We start from the raw sequence: 17,106 nt of genomic DNA on the forward strand, positions 1-17,106 counted from the left end.
AAAATTCACCCAATATTTATTATCAAAATGTTTTTAATATTTCCATTTATTAAAAGATTTCAAATAATTTGGAAGAGCAACATAGTTAAATTTTTTTTAAGTTAGTAATAGGTATCCCTTCCGTTGGATCAATTAAGGACCCTAGTGAAAGTCTCTTGTGATGACGACTTGGAAAAGGGAACTGAAAGAACTTAAAAGGGTTAGAAGAGAGGCTAAAGAGAACTTTAACAGAATTTCTCTTACGCTCAAATCAAATTTTAACTAGTGGATCTTGGATGTGATTTAGATTGAATCAAGTCGAGTTCGGTTGTGAGTCAGTTGATTTAACCCGAGTTTAACCATGAGTTGACTGACACAATCTGAGTGCATTAATCAAGTCCTGGGCCTATCACGTGGTTCTATTATTCCCGCCACATAAGGAGTTTGAACATCTTATTATGCTTTACAATTGAGTTTCATGATTCATTCGAATCGAGTCTAAGCATCTGAAGAAAGGTTTGATTTTATTTTTGCATAACATTTGAAGAAGGGAGTTTTTAAAAAACAGAAAACAATCATTTCATTTTTTTAAAAAAAACACTTTCTTCCTTTCTTTTATTCCTCTAAAATTGAGAGATATATGGTCTGATTAATATTTTAATTGGAGTTTTTTTTATTAGATTCAATTTTTAAAATTGAATTGAAACTATATTGTATTGCAATTATTTTTTTTAATCGAAAAATGTAAATATATGTTTATCCATAGAATACATTTATATTGTTTAAAACTAAATGTGGTATTTCTGTTGTTGTTATTGCTATTATCATTTTAAAAATAGATCTTATTGAATTATTTTTAATTTTTATAATTTAATAATGTTCATATGCTAAAACATTTTTCCTTAAACTAGACCATGTTTTATGAATATATTAATTTAAAATTGTCATTGTTAAATTGAATATACTAGTAATTTCATTAATCCTACAAATTTCATTTCTATTAGATATGAAAGGAAATAAAATTTAAAGAAATCAATAAAATTAAATATCTTTCTCCTCTATTTCCTGCCACACAGCAAGGAAAAGGCAGACCTACTTTATACACTTTATTTAAAATATAAAATACATATACAATAACATCGCGGGGATAGCTCAGTTGGGAGAGCGTCAGACTGAAGATCTGAAGGTCGCGTGTTCGATCCACGCTCACCGCAATTTTTGGAACTTTAATTCATTCTTTTGATTGGACTTCGCTCAATTTCGCCCGCGAGATTTTCCTGCAAAAGTTTTAGAATTTTTCAATCCCCTCCAAACGAAACCCTTACTTTTCGAGTTTTCATTTTTCCCCTTGTATTTTAGAAAATTTACAGTGACATTAAATATTTCACTTTTTCGTTACTTTTCACTTTTTTATTTTTCCCCAAGTATTTCAAAACTTCAACACAACTTCGAGCGAGCTGACGAGTGGTTATCACGAACCACTCTTGATTTGAATTTTATCTCTTTTTTATTTGAGCTATAATTCAATCCTACTCAAATCAAAATTCAAAACTACCCAAATCAAATTTCATTTGAACCGAACTCAAATTAAAGTTCAAATTGATATCTTATGCCTTCATTGAGACATAAGGTACTAAAACATCGAAACGTATTCCACAACTGCAGAAGATGGCAGTGAACTTGCATTCATACCTCCTCAAGATAGAAATCCCTCACGAGATTATGCTTCATAGTTGATCGAGATTCACGAACAAATAGACACCGGCAGTTGACTATCCAAAACAAACTATCCAACTTTTGCAGCCTCCTTTCTTTCAAAAAATAAGACTGAAATATGCAACTCGCTTCGCTGTCATATTTCTCAGATTCAGCAAATAAGACAATCAACTTGGATCTAAATGGGCATATCAAAAGGTAACAGATCAAAAGGTTAACAGAGAAGAAACCTCACATTAATCATGAGTCGTCGGTTAATCCATGATTGTTGGAGAAATTATTTTCAAGAAACTAAGCAAAACAAAATAGCAACCCTCCAGGAGAAGCTAAATAGACATCGAGCCACGATAAAAGGCAACTGAATCCTGCATAGCTATCTGTCGAGCAGCAAATGAAGATCTACTTTTTTGTCAAGCAGCAGATGAAGACCTACTTTTTCTTCCAAAAGCTAAAGATCCCTTCTGCCAATGATCTCAAGTTGCTCCATAAGTTTGTTGCCCTTGGTGAATCTCCAAGATTTGAACTCCTGATGTTTTCACTACAGAAAAGAAAATTAATGAGATTGCATTCAGCAACTATTACTCTGAATATATCTGGCATATTATAGAGAAAATTAATGAATAATCTTTTAGGGAATAGTAGAAGACAGTTTAGTTGGAGTTACACAGAAACTTTAACTACAACTAGCAAACTAACAGACCATAGTCTATTAGTAACATGGCATGTACCTAGCAAATTAGATAATGCAATACAACTGGATGGTGCCTGACAAACCAGCTAATAAAGCAGCAGTTTATGCAACTTTGAAGTGGATAGGGCGGATATTCTGTAGACCTGCTATTTGATATACACCAGCTCAACATTTTTTTTCTTCAGAATTATCAACATGAAAATATATTGGGTATGATGTATATTTGAGGATGAGGAAGTTTCAAGCGTGTGCTACTGCAACACCAGATAGGCCTATGTCTACTCACTCACATCAAGGATATATTCATATTAAAAGAAAAGATAGAGAGTAACAATAAGCAGTTATAGAAAAATGAAAAAGAAGACAGCAGCAAAGGTATGTTAAGTCAGCTGGGTTGGGTCATGAATGATATCATTTGTGTATCAAGGTGAAGTTGGATTTGAGTACTCATATGTGTCATCCTATTTCTCTGGCTTATATTTGAATGAAATTCTGAATCTTTCAACACAAATTCATCAAGGTATTGGGATATATATAGTTTATTATCCTACAGTTGTCAGTGTCTGCAAATACACTTAATGTCTATTACCTACAGGATGCAAGGGTAAACAAATCCATTTAGGTACTCAGTTCATTTTCATAGAACTGGCAAGAAACAATCAGGTTTTTGTCCTGTTTCAAAATCTCCTTCAGCCTATCCCGGTTAAATTCAACATGTATTAATAATTGTGTTTCCCCCCACCATTAGATGACCATCAAGTAGTGGCTAACCCTAATGGACCCAATCTGAACTGGTCAGAGCCAAAATCACAGCTAGGAAGGTTAATGCAGAAAGTTTGATCCCTCATTGTCCTGGCAATTATAATGAGGACATAAAATATTTAATTCTTGATATAGTATCATGAACAAAAGAGCAAAAGGTAAGCTTACATAGGTTGTGAATCCTCCATATCTGTCCCCAGAGTTGTATTGGACCTTGCATGTTTAACTACTTTTTGGTCAGGTACGTCTGCTGAAGAGTCAATAGTGTTAATCTCTGTTTGGCAGCCTACAGGCTCTCCTGGAGGAATCTGCGAAGCATCTGCTTCAATAACCACTGATGGCTCGTCCTACAAACAAGTAATGAAAAAAGTACATAAACTGTCAAGTGAGAGATTTCTTTGAACTTTTGGTATGAAAGGTAATATAAATTACTCACGATAATAACTTCTTAATATTTCGTAGAGGTTTTATTGACAAAATATTCTAATTATTTAATAGAAACACAACACACAAAAAACAAACAAGAAACATTTTGCAACAAAACAAACACATAAAGGAACCAGGTTAGAAGCTATTCCAAGTATAGGACAACAAACATATTTATCTGCACACACTTGCAGGCACAAGATAATATAATATCACCTAAGTTCCAACAAAGAAGATACTGAATCGTTAGAATACAAGATGAGAATCAGAATACAAGTAACTTTCAAATCCAACTCTAGCATGCATATAGGTGAGTCACTCTGCTTGCAAGAGTAAGGGCCTTATGTGGCATGGCAAAGTTATCAGGATAGATTGTTGATTATATCCTATGTAAATAACACTAGTAAACATTACCAGGACATCCTCCTCAATAGTGCTAATCTCTGTTTGGCAGACTACAGGCTCTTCTGGAGGAATCTGCGAAGCATCTGCTTCAATAACCACTGATGGCTCATCCTACAAACAAGTAATGAAAAAAGTACATAAACTGTCAAGTGAGATTTCTTTGAACTTTTGGTATGAAAAGGTAATATAAATTACTCACACTAATAACTTCTTAATATCTTGTAGAGGTTTTATTGACAAAATATTCTAATTATTTAATACAAAAAAAAAACAAGAAACTTTTTGCAGCAAAATAAACACATAAAGGGACCAAGTTAGAAGCTATTCCAAGTATAGGACAGCAAACATATTTATCTGCACACACTTGAAGGCACAAGATAATATAATATCACCTAAGTTCCAACAAAGAAGATACTGAATCGTTAGAATACAAGATGAGAAACAGAATATAAGTAACTTTCAAATCCAACTCTAGCATGCATATCGGTGAGTGACTCTGCTTGCAAGAGTAAGGGCCTTATGTGGCATGGCAATGTTATCAGGATAGGTTGTTGATTATATCCTATGCAAATAACACTAGTAAACATTACCAGAACATTTTCCTCAATAGTGCTAATCTCTGTTTGGCAGCCTACAGGCTCTCCTGGAGGAATCTGCAAAGCATCTGCTTCAATAACCACTGATGGCTCGTCCTACAAACAAGTAATGAAAAAAGTACATAAACTGTCAAGTGAGAGATTTCTTTGAACTCTTGGTATAAAAGGTAATATAAATTACTCACGATAATAACTTCTTAATATTTCGTAGAGGTTTTATTGACAAAATATTCTAATTATTTAATAGAAACACAACAGACAAAAAACAAACAAGAAACATTTTGCAACAAAACAAACACATAAAGGAACCAGGTTAGAAGCTATTCCAAGTATAGGACAACAAACATATTTATCTGCACACACTTGCAGGCACAAGATAATATAATATCACCTAAGTTCCAACAAAGAAGATACTGAATCGTTAGAATACAAGATGAGAAACAGAATACAAGTAACATTCAAATCCAACTCTAGCATGCATATAGGTGAGTCACTCTGCTTGCAAGAGTAAGGGCCTTATGTGGCATGGTTCATATATCCTTACATAGTGTAACTTAATAAGACTATTAGTACTTGAATTAAAAAGGATTTTACTTATTTTTCACTTTAATATGTGCTGAGATGAATTAATATAAGTTTGACTTCTATTATATTCTTCTTCTTAACTTATTTACATATAAAAAACATAGTAATTAAATAATCAATTGAATTAAACTTTTAGAGAAATAAACTAAAATAATGATAATAACAATAATAAGCAATAGTTGAATTGATCTTAACATGTTGAATTGAGAACAAGGCGTGCAAAGTGTCAGCACAACACAATACTCATGAGCACAAATGACATAGGAGAGATTACCAGTATCAACCAAAATGAAATATTTTGACCATGAATGATTAAAATAATACTAGTTGTCATTAAAAGTTATGTTGAGATTTAGAAATAATAATTATTAAGGTAACTTTTTTTATATAATCTATCAGGATGAACTGTGAACTAAAGCCATGTTAAAACTTCATGTTGATGTGAGTTCAGTTCATGCTAATGTGATTTTGAACTAATAACGTCAGTTGGTGCTTATTAACTTATGCTTAAATTGGAGGTCTCCACTCTCCCCTACTAAATTAAAGTGACAAGGTTAAATTGCAACAGCAAAAATTTTCATTTCGGATTAAAATTTGCTAATAAAATTTGGATTGGCTCAGTTCGTAAAATATGAAATTTCATTTCATTCCAGCTCCAATTTTGGTGAGTGCCACTGAAGATAACTAAAAAAGAGATTCAATATCTAGATTTATTTTTTTTTATATTTTATGTTAATCAAAACCTAATAATAAGTAACCAAATGGCATATTTGTTGTTACTCAGTTCCATCCAAAGCTAACCAATTTCACTTCCAATAAAATTTCAGTTCAGTTATATTCCCTTCACTTTTGTACTGACTGCACACCCCTAAATAACGACAGAGAAAATCTTTACATTACTAGTCTGCCAATGTGATGCGCTGACTAACTAAGATTTATTTGTGAAAACGCAGTTATGAAAACAAGAAGGGATCCTTGTAAGAATGAAGAACACTACAAGAATTACCAATTTAAAGATTGATATTGCAGATCATCCTTGGTCAAGGAAAATTATATCAATCACTTTAAGACAAACCTGACAGCCACCCTTAATCCTAAGAAAAGGACAGGAAAAAGAAACAAATGACCCAAAATAATCATATATAGGGAAAAATGTATAAAACTGATGTTGGACATCTCTCTCTCTCTCTCTCTCTCTCTCTCTCTCTCTATATATATATATATATATATATATATATTATATATATGAAATAATGTAAATGACCAGTCAAGCAGTAAGCAGAAAACACAGAGAACAGAATTCACATGATAAGGTTGCTATGATGTCAGAAACATATCCAATATGTAACTCACTAAAAATATCAGTTGTCAGACGCCATTCTTCAGACCTGAAAAAAAGTATACAGTAGAGATTTTCAGGTAAAACTTACTTTGATCATAGTACTTGATTTCAATATTTCATCTGCGACAATCGCAGATGACATTGCTGCATCTGAAATTTGAGCACTGCCTTCTAATTTTCCTGGCTGCCTAATCACTTTGTTGAAAGAAGCCAACTTAGCATTATACTCCAATTCTTGAACCATCTCTCGGATTACATAATAAGACCCACCAACCTCCATTTGGACCTTCGAAACAGAAGGAAAAATTCCAGCATTCTGGGCTCTATACCTGTCATATCAACCAAGTGATAATGAAGATATCAATTATTTCACAAAGTTGCTACCAGAACATATAATGTTTGCCGAAAGTGAAAAAAACTAATTTGTTGACGATCACTATTCTCAAATGCAGTGATTGAAATGCATTCCGTGCCGGGCGGCACGGAAGCTTTTTACCGTTCTGATGGCGGAGCGAAACCAGCATAGTACGTACAACAATTCCATCATGCGCCATCACGTGCGTCACGCGCACGTGTTGCACGCCAAAAGAACCGTCAACGCCAATCGCAGGACACCTCCGGTGCCGCTGGAAGCGTCACGGGACACTTCTAACGGCGCTAGAAGCATCGCAAAACGCTTCAGGCGGCGCTAGAAGCTTCACAAAACGCTTCTGTAGAAGCATCCCGTGATGCTTTTAGCGACGCCGGAGGAATCGCAGAATGCCTCCAACGCCACCCGAGGCGTCCCGCACGAGATGTTCGCCAAAAATTAAAAACAGATTTAATCAACGAATGAAATGTTGTTCTGTGCCACCCGGCACAGACGGTTTTTATCGTTCCACCGGACTGGCGAAACCGACACCGGAGGCATCCCCGTCTCTGATGCATCGCAGGCGGCACCGAAGGAGTCGTGGGACGTTTCCAACGGCGCTGGAAGAGTCGCGCTACGCCTTCGACGCCCATCGCCAGAAGCGTCCGACGACCCCACCCATCTCCCCACGATTCCCCATGGTACTCTGCAGCGTTTCTTGTCCCGATCGAAATTAAATTTTCTATTTAACTTAAAACAATTCCTAAGATATATGTGATACTTCGAACAGGCTTTTATAAACCCTAATTAAATTATCCTAATAAAACATATAAAAAATATATATTTAAAATTAAAATAAATTTAATAAATTTTATTAATTAATATTCTTAAAATTTGTTTTTTAATCTTTTAAATTTCATTTAAAAAATCTAATAATTCTAATTTATATTCAAATATTTTTATTTTGCATTATTTAAAAATTTTAAAAGATTCTTTAAAAATTCTTTAAAGATTTTTCGAACAGACTTTTATAAACTCTAATTAAATTATCTAATAACACATATAAAAAAATATATTTAAAATTAAAATAAATTTAATAAATTTTATTATTTAATATTCTTAAAATTTGTTTTTTAATCTTTTAAATTTCATTTAAAAATTTTAAAAAATCTAATAATTCTGATTTATATTCTAATATTTTTATTTTGCATTATTTTAAATTTTTAAAAGATTCTTTAAAAATTCTTTAAAGATTTTAAAAAATCTAATAAATTAAATTTATATTCTGATAAATTTTTTTATTATTTGATATTTTTTTACTATTTAAAATATATATTATTTAATTAATAATTAATTAAATGAATAAATAGTTAATTTATATAATTATTATATATAAAGTAATTTCTTTATATTAATTTATATACTTATTATTATAGATAGATAGATCAATTTTAATTCGAGTTATTAATAGATCAATTTTCTTTAAAGAAAACTATATTTAATTATTTTTCTAACAATATTAAGTTATTCAGTAATTGAGAACTTATATAAAATCAATATACAACTTATTTTTATATACACCATAAACATATTTATCTTATAATTACTAATATATAAATAAAAAATACTGAAAGCATGACATGATACGATACTGAAAATGTATCATTCTGATCTAGGACCGAAACCTTGGCACGGATCGAAATTTTAAACCTTAGATTTAATTAATTAAAACAATTCTCAACTTAAGTGTGATAATTCAAAGAGGCTTTCATGAGCCCTAACTTAATTATCCCAATAAAATATAAAAAATATATATTTAAAATTTAATAAAAAATAATAATAATTTTTATTAATTGATATTCTATTTTTTTATTATTTTAAATTTTATTTAAAAATTCTAAAAAAATCTAATAAATCAAATTTATATTTTAATAATTTTTATTTATTTATTACTGTTTTAATATTTAATTGATATTCTGATTTTTTACTATTTTAAATCTATATTATTTAAATTAATAATTAATTAAATAAATAAATAACTAATTTATATAATTATTATATATGAAATAGCATCTTTGTATTAATTTATATAATTATGATTATTTAATTTGAAGAACCAATGCTTCCATCAGGTAACATAATATATCAATTTTAATTTGAGTTATTGATAGATCAATTTTCTTTAAAGAAAAATATATTTAATTAATTTTTAACAATACTTGTTCAATAATTGAGAACTTATATAAAATCAATATACAATTTATTTTTAAATTATACACCATAAACATATTTATCTAATAATTACTATATATAAATAAAAAATACCAAAACCGTATCGACACGATACGATACCAAAACTTTATCGTTCTGGTCTGAGACTGAAATTTCGGCACGGGTTGAGATTTTAAACCTTGCTCAAATGATAACAAGCAAACTTGCTAAAGCTGTAAATTTATACACTGTCATGTTTGTCAAAAGAATCTTATAAGTAGAAAATATTACTTCGGGGTGAATTGATATGAGTAAAGAGGTATGTGTCATGACCCAGTAATTTTCAAGCCCTAGAGGATCTTGATTCACTCTTTAGTTGACACTATTAGCTCATGGTCTTGGCTCAAAACCCATCTTTTAGCTTCTTCCTTAAAACAATTCTAAATATTTCCCTACAATGTTCCTCTTTGAAGAATTTTCTAATCATATAATGTACACCGTCCGATTGAATTGATCACATCCATCTATTCAAGAGAAGGATGCTCCTTTCCTTTATTTGTAATCATTCTTAAGAATAATTCGCTTTCTTGACTTATCATCCAGACCCTCTCAATCTCTTAACTTTTGTTGTTTATGTCTCTAGCAAGTTACTCTTTGGCTCACCCTCTTAGCTCATGGTCTTAGCTCTTCTTCTACCTTCTTAGGATAATTCTAAATATTTCCCTAGACTATTGCTATCATGAAATATCACTTTCAAAACACATAATGTACACCGCTGGATTAAACTGATCCTAGCCATATATTTGGGAGGAGGATGCCTATAAATAGTTCATTTCGCTTAATTTATAATCATTCCCAAGAATAGAAACCCCTCTTTACTTATAATCCCTTAGACCCTCTCAAACTCAACTTATATTTTTTTACATCTCTAACAAGTTAAACTTACTTTGCAACTTTACAGAAAAGTTAAGTGTCGTTGGGTAAGTCGTGCCAAAATCAAGCTCATGATAATAAAGTTCCCACCGTCCAACATCTATGTATTGTGCTTTGGAGCAATGGTGTCAAACATTGGAAATCAACCTTGTGAAGTAGAGGAGCAGCACAAAAGGCAGACACAAAAAGGATAAAGACAATGGAGGCTATTGAAGCCCAAGTTATTACCTTGGAGCAAGCTATCTCCAATATGTATTCCACCATAAAAGAGGGTAATGATGATAGTTTGGAGGAAGATATCTTTAAGATAAAGTCCATTATTGGTTATAAGCTAACAATTCAAACGGGAGTTGACGGTGGATTGAAGCTACCTTGCCACTATCCGAGAGTTGAATGATGGGGAGGATCTTGCTAGCTCCAAAGAGATAGTATTGGAGGTGATACAAGTGGTGCTTGAAGCGTCCAAAGATAATGTCGCAAGAGCATCCAAAGAAGCTTCCACCAACGCGTGAGGTAGATCATCTGATCAACCTAGAGCCAAATACTAAGCCATCTGTTGTGGCACCTTATCACATGGCACCTCCTAAATCAGTTGAATTGTGTAAATAACTGAAAGACAACTTAGGTTGCATTAGCCCATCCGACACTCCATTTAGCTCCCTAGTCTTATTTAAAAAGAAGAATCTCAACGGATTTCATTATGGCATTATCTAAGTCCGAAGGGTATAGAGGCATCATGGTAATATTGATTGGCTCAGGAAGTATGTCACTTCCATACCTATCTCATCAGATTGTGGTGAATCTTTAAGGACATCTGCAAAAAATAGTAAGTGATAGTAACTACAAATTTTGGATCGACCTTTTTAAGTTATTGGGGATGGATTTAAATTTCTTTACAAGCTTTCATCTTCAAAGTGACAGACAAATTGAGTGCATTAATGGGCTACTTTTAACTTTACTTGAGGCATTATGAGAGCATTCATCAGCGAGATTGGGTGAAGTTGCTAGATGTGATTCAATTCTCCTATAACCTACAGTGAATTGAGGCGACAAGTAAAAATTCATTTGAGACAATGATCATGCAACAGCCTATGGCACCTAATATCGTCACCTCTTCTTATAAAGGGAAGAGCCCAACAACTCATATGCTAGCCAAAGAGATATTTTAAGGTTTTATCTAGACATAGCCACCAAAAAAAAGTAAATACAAAGAGGCAATATGTAGAGTTCGAGCAACACGACATGATATTTGTGAAACTCCAATCCTCAAGTCCTTGAAGAAAGTGGCCAAGAGGGCTAATGAGAACATGTGAAGGTCCCTTACCCATTACAACATCAAATCTGTGGTGTTAGGTATCTTACCAAGCCCATCTTCCACTAAAGCTCAAAATTCATCTCATCTTCTATGTGAGCATTCTCAAACCTTATCACAAAAACCAAGAGGGTCTAAGAAGAGCCACTGCCATGTCCTTCAATAAAGATGTGGACTACATTGTTGCAGAAAGGTCATTCAAATAAGAGGGGTTCCAAACTAGAATCCATCATATAATAAGGTGAGTTAGGAATGAGAGGACGCCTTGTGATTATTCACCAAGCATATCAAGCACTATAAAGAAGAGAATGCGTAGAGAAAGTAGTGAGCTTAGGTGGGGGGAAATGTCATGGTTCACCAATTTTCAAGCTTAAGATAGGTTCTTAATCCACTCTTTAGCCCACCCTGTTAGCCCATGATCTATCTTCTACCTTCTTCCTTAAGATGATTTTAGATATTTCACTAGAATCTTCCTTTCATGAAAATATCTAGATATATTATAGAAATTTCCACATAATGTACACCCGCTTGTTGGGGAGGAAGATACTTATGAATATCTTTTCCCTTTATGTATAATCATGCCCAAGAATAGTATTTTTGAGCCCTCTTTACATGCTACCCTCTCAAGCTCTCTCAATCACTTTTAGTTTCCCTCATGTAAGTCTCTAGTAAGTTAGGCTCACTTGAAACTTTGTGGGGATAAGTTGTTTAAGTGTCACACAAGTGAGTGGTGCTACAATCAAGCCCGTGATATATGTCTATGTTTAGCCTATCCAGTCTTATCTCTATATTGTTTAATTGAAAACAATATGATCTAGTTCCATCAGACTTAGATTTAGGTGATTCTTAGAAAACAATCACAAACCAATGGTTCTACACAACTTTGATTTATAAAAGAATAAAAGAGAATCCAGAACTGAATGAAATTGGACGTGGAGATAGAATGAACATTATAAGACTTCATTTGAATGGTTATCTTACTTTCCAACGAAAGACTCCACTAGAGCACGCCTTTCTTCTTTAGATATCCTCCTTCCTCTTTGTGATTTACAGGAAATAGAAGGAACTGATGCAGCAGATGATTTTTCCTGACTAGTGGGACTTGTCTGGTTTAATGCACTAGATGAGCCAATGGAAACTGCAATTATTTGAGAAAAACAATCATTTTCACCAGCAAACAAGAAAGGAATTACATGTGAACATGAAGACAAAATCGTTATGTTTTCATGAAATATACTCCTTTTTGCTCACAAATAGATTAATAATGAAGAAGCTGCAACAGAAGGGATTTGAAGCAGCCTGCATTTATAGTGATTTAGAGATTGAAGTAGTAGTCAACAAGCTTCATTGTTTTATATGTGAAAGTAAAATAAAATTGCAGAAATGCTTTGGATTAAAAGAATATTCCTACTTGCATACTCAACCTGAAAATCTAAATTATCTTCCTTTTTCATGCAACAGAAACATAGAATTCTAAGTATGACAGAGCATTGATACAGACATTGGTAACCAATACCAAGATAATAGGTAAGAAACAGAGAAGATTTGTCGATTAAATGAGATACGAACTACACATTGTTTCTTCAAAAACTTAAAATTTCCGATATAAGGATTAGATATCTTGTTCTTAATGTTCAGGTTGCTAGTCCGGAATGAGTGCCTTAAAATTGCCAAAGCAAAGCTACCGATAATCAGGTGAAAGAAGAGGACTACTTCAATACCCCTTTTCGAGGAAGAGAAAGAGGAGGCTTGGGAAGAAGAGAGGGCGAGTCGTCTCACAGCTGCCTGCATCTGTGCTCCTCGACGAGTGGCACATGAAGATCATAGACAAACAGCGGTCATAAGCTGAAAGAGCATCAGCATGAGAGCACACTGGCGATGGAGATCCACGCGAAAAAGAGACTATTCCCTGACGCCGACCGGAGTTGCCGTTAGCCGCCGCTAGTTGGAGGGAGAACGATACATAGGAAGCTAGATAAATTGAAAAGCGAAGTGCTGACGAGAAGTGGTTAGGGTTTGGATGCTGCTCCAGGTTTCATACGGACGAATTCAGAGTTACTGAAACAAAAGACGGTTCGGTTTAACCCAAGTGAACCGGCGCTACGGACGTGAAGAGATTATCAATATATTTAGGCACATTACTAAATCATATCGTTGATGTTCAAGAATACTCACCAAATTAGGTATCCAATACTCATTTATTTTTATTTTATTTCTGTTCCTATGGATGGATAAATTTATCTATCAATTACTATAGTGAATCAATTTATCAAACGATTAAGAATAATTTTATGGCCGTGTAACATTACACCAATCGAATGTTAAAGTGACATTGGTTGCTAGAATTTAACTCTTGATCAAAAATTACTTTAAAAAATTATCATTCTCGTTATAATATGTCAAACTAATATTTAGAAGCTAAAATCGATTAAAACTAACTGATAGAGTTAAAAAGTTTGAAATGACATGTAATCATATGTAATAAGCTATATTCTTATCTTTAAATATTATTTTCATACGTCATATTAAAAATAAAGTTTTTTAAAATATAATTTAAATTTTTTTTAATCAATTACTATATTATAACAATTTAGTCATAATATTATAATATTGATGAATAGTATCTAAATCCATTATTATATTGTAGCAATCGTTCTTCTAATCATAATAATGTCCTCATAAATAATTTTGACCTAATACATTGAATGTTGGGAATTTTTAATCTAAATTTGACCTAATTCGAGTTAAAAATTACCACACTCGAAATATTACTTCAAAATTATGGATGATAATATATTTACAATCAAGAGAACGATACAAATTTATATAAACGCGTTTCATGAAATTCCGATGTCTCTAGGTCCATATCTCATCCTTCCGATTTTTTTTTAAATTTTTAATTCTAGGACGAATCCCGGATTCGTCCCAAAATTTTGGAACGAATATATGGATTAATCCCCCGAATCTGGGATGAATCCTGGAGTCGTCCTAGATTTTAGGGACGAATCCAATTTTATTAAAAAGTTTCTATATGTTCATATCGTTTTCCTAATCGTAATAACATCCTTATAAATAATTTTGACCTAATATATTGAATGTTGGAAATTTTTAATTCAAATTTGACCTAATTTGAGTTAAAAAATCGTCACACTCAAAATATTATTTTAAAATTATGAATGATGACATATTTACGATCATGAGAACGATACAAACTTATAGAAACTTGTTTCATGAAATTCTGATGTCTCTAGGTTCATATCTAACCCTTCCGATTTTTTTTCTTTTTTAAAAAAAATTAATTTTGGGACGAATCCGGGATTGGTCCCAGATTTAGGGATGAATCCAGGATTCACCCCAGATTTGGGGGCAAATACATTATTCATCCCAAAATTTTGGGATGAATATATAGATTCATCCCCAAATCTGGGACGAATCCTGAATTCGTCCTAGAATTTAAAAAAAAAAAAAAAATCAGAAGGTTTAGATATGAACCTAGAGATATCAGAATTTTATAAAACAAGTTTCTATAAGTTTGTATCGTCCTCCTGATTGTAATACCTTTAAATATTATTTTCATACGTCATATTAAAAATAAAGTTTTTTAAAATATGATTTAGATATTTTTCTAATCAATTACTATATTATAACAATTTAGTCGTAATATTATAATATTGATGAATACTATGTGAATCATTTATTATATTGTAGCGATTCGTAGGAGTAAAAATGAAATTAAATGTGTGATTTGAAACTTGCATACGGTAACTTGAGCTCACTAATTTACCGAATATATTTTAATGATAAAATAACTGTATTAATTATATTTTAAATGATTTGGGTTATTTATATTATTAAAAGATTACATATGATATATAAAATAATTGTATAAATATTAATAAGATATAAAATTAACTAAAATTAATTTTTTATTTAAACATTTTTATATCAGTAAAAAAAATTGTATAAAGTGATTATTGAATGAATGTTTAAAATTTTATATAGATATATTTGATTTTTTTTTATAAGTACGGATGTGGTGGTCCGTAGAAGGTGCCACATTGTGATTGGTTCGCAGAGGGTGCCATATAGTATAAAGAAGGGCGTATAACAAGGTAAAGTGACAACCATAGTCAAAGTCAATATGAAGGAAGGTTTCCTGACCGAGTACAATGAGTTGATCGGACGAGTATATCTGATTGGTCTCTTATTTTGTTTTAGCGTGTCGGGTAGTTAAGCCACCGCTCGGGCATATAAAAAATTTAAAAACTTACCTGGCCAAGGAAAATAGACCGACGTCACCTACATTAAATGCTTAGCGCTGCCTATATTAAAAGCTCATAATTTGGCTTTAAATGCGTGAAAAGAAGAATAGTTGGAAGAAACAAAATGATAGTCTTTCTCATTTTGTCATGGTTTCATTAATAGCTTCATTAAAAGCTCGGAGGAAGACAAAATGAAAATCTCTTGTGATAAATACAATATCATTAAATGAAAAGAAGGTGAAAGGTCCGGGAGGAAATGTATAAAATGATAGTAATGGAAAAAGGGAGGAAGTCCAAATACTTTTTATGTTTTCTTCCTTCAAAACTCTACCATCTATGCATCTCCAAGGGTAGTCACTGTAGTAGTAGTCTACTCCCTTGTCAATGCACCGATGAGTCAACCTCGAGGATCTCATAGCAGAATCAAATTAGCGTCATCTGTGGAAATTCTATACCTGAACTGAGATACTCATGGAGGACACCAGACATGTTACTCTGACGCAAGCGGAGCTAGCAAAAATTGTAGAGGATGTTGTGAAAGATGTCTTAGGGCAACATCAAGTAAATCAGGTACAACAACAGCAAGTAAATCAAATGCAACAACCACAAGCAATAGTGCCTCAGGAGTAACTGAATCTCCCTCTGCTCGTATCTCCCACGCAAGTGGAGCAGCTCCACTTATCCCGACCGACATCAAGGCTGAATGGTGGCTTGGGAATATGTCCAGTCTGGCAGCTCGGGGCACCCAATCAGTAGAGTCATCGGCTGGGAATACTCCTTCGCGCAACGTCGCTCGGCTGAAGGTGCCAATGACAGGGAAACTTAACTGTTTCACCTTTTAGCACTGATATCCTAGAAGATCCTCTGCCTCGTCATTATCGATCACCTACTATCGGAGAATACCATGGATCTACAAATCCCGAGTGTTGGATGCAATCTCGAGTGTCCGGTGTGACCATGAGTTTTAATGTTTGGGCAAATGATTTAAGTCGGGTTTACCCTTGTATTTGATATGTGTATTTGAATTATGCAGGTTTGCAGGATACATATATAACTTAACTTGATGGCTTTGGCTCGGGTGAAGGATAGAGCATTTGAGGGACCGTAAATAAGGTAGCAAGAACAAGCCGAAGGAAGCGCACTTCAAGGGATACGCGAAGGATGACATTGGGACAAGTCATGGACTTGAATGCATTCGAGGGATGAGAGACAAAGGAAAGAGGCTTGAAGGTAAGAGATCAAAGCTACAAAGAAGCGTCAAGTAAGTCGTGAGAGTCTGAGTGTGAGAGAAATGCATTTGGGAAGGGAAACCTAGGTTTAGAGTTTTACCTGTCAACTGACATCTGGACTAGTGACTGGGACAGGGCACAGAATGCTTCTATGCTCGACGATTGAAGGGATTAGTTGATTGGTGATGGCACCAGTCGACTGGTAAAGAGCCGTTAGCAGAATCGTGGGTTCTGCAGAGGGTCATTGGGCAGCACTAGTTAGTTGAGCTTACTGATTTTCCCAAGCTCTATATAATGGAGCTTGGGGT

The 17,106-nt window shown here is 33.2% G+C and overlaps 1 protein-coding gene and 1 non-coding gene across 2 annotated transcripts; one reads left to right on the plus strand and one right to left on the minus strand.

The window, feature by feature from the left end:
* Positions 1 to 1,120: 1,120 nt before the first annotated feature.
* TRNAF-GAA lies at positions 1,121 to 1,193 on the plus strand. Its single transcript has one exon. It is a non-coding gene; the product is annotated as a tRNA-Phe (tRNA).
* A 716-nt stretch (positions 1,194 to 1,909) lies between these two features.
* LOC121970222 lies at positions 1,910 to 13,365 on the minus strand. The gene is made up of 7 exons (XM_042520781.1): positions 13,029 to 13,365; positions 12,289 to 12,445; positions 6,591 to 6,831; positions 4,570 to 4,671; positions 3,989 to 4,090; positions 3,317 to 3,495; positions 1,910 to 2,233 (listed from the first exon to the last, which is right to left on the minus strand). The coding sequence occupies exons 1-7, from the start codon at positions 13,096 to 13,098 to the stop codon at positions 2,125 to 2,127; spliced, it is 960 nt and encodes a 319-aa protein (XP_042376715.1). The 5' UTR covers positions 13,099 to 13,365; the 3' UTR covers positions 1,910 to 2,124.
* Between the last annotated feature and the right edge of the window lie 3,741 nt (positions 13,366 to 17,106).

This window comes from Zingiber officinale, chromosome 1B (genome assembly GCF_018446385.1).
Source record: "Zingiber officinale cultivar Zhangliang chromosome 1B, Zo_v1.1, whole genome shotgun sequence".
Lineage (NCBI taxonomy): Eukaryota > Viridiplantae > Streptophyta > Magnoliopsida > Zingiberales > Zingiberaceae > Zingiber > Zingiber officinale.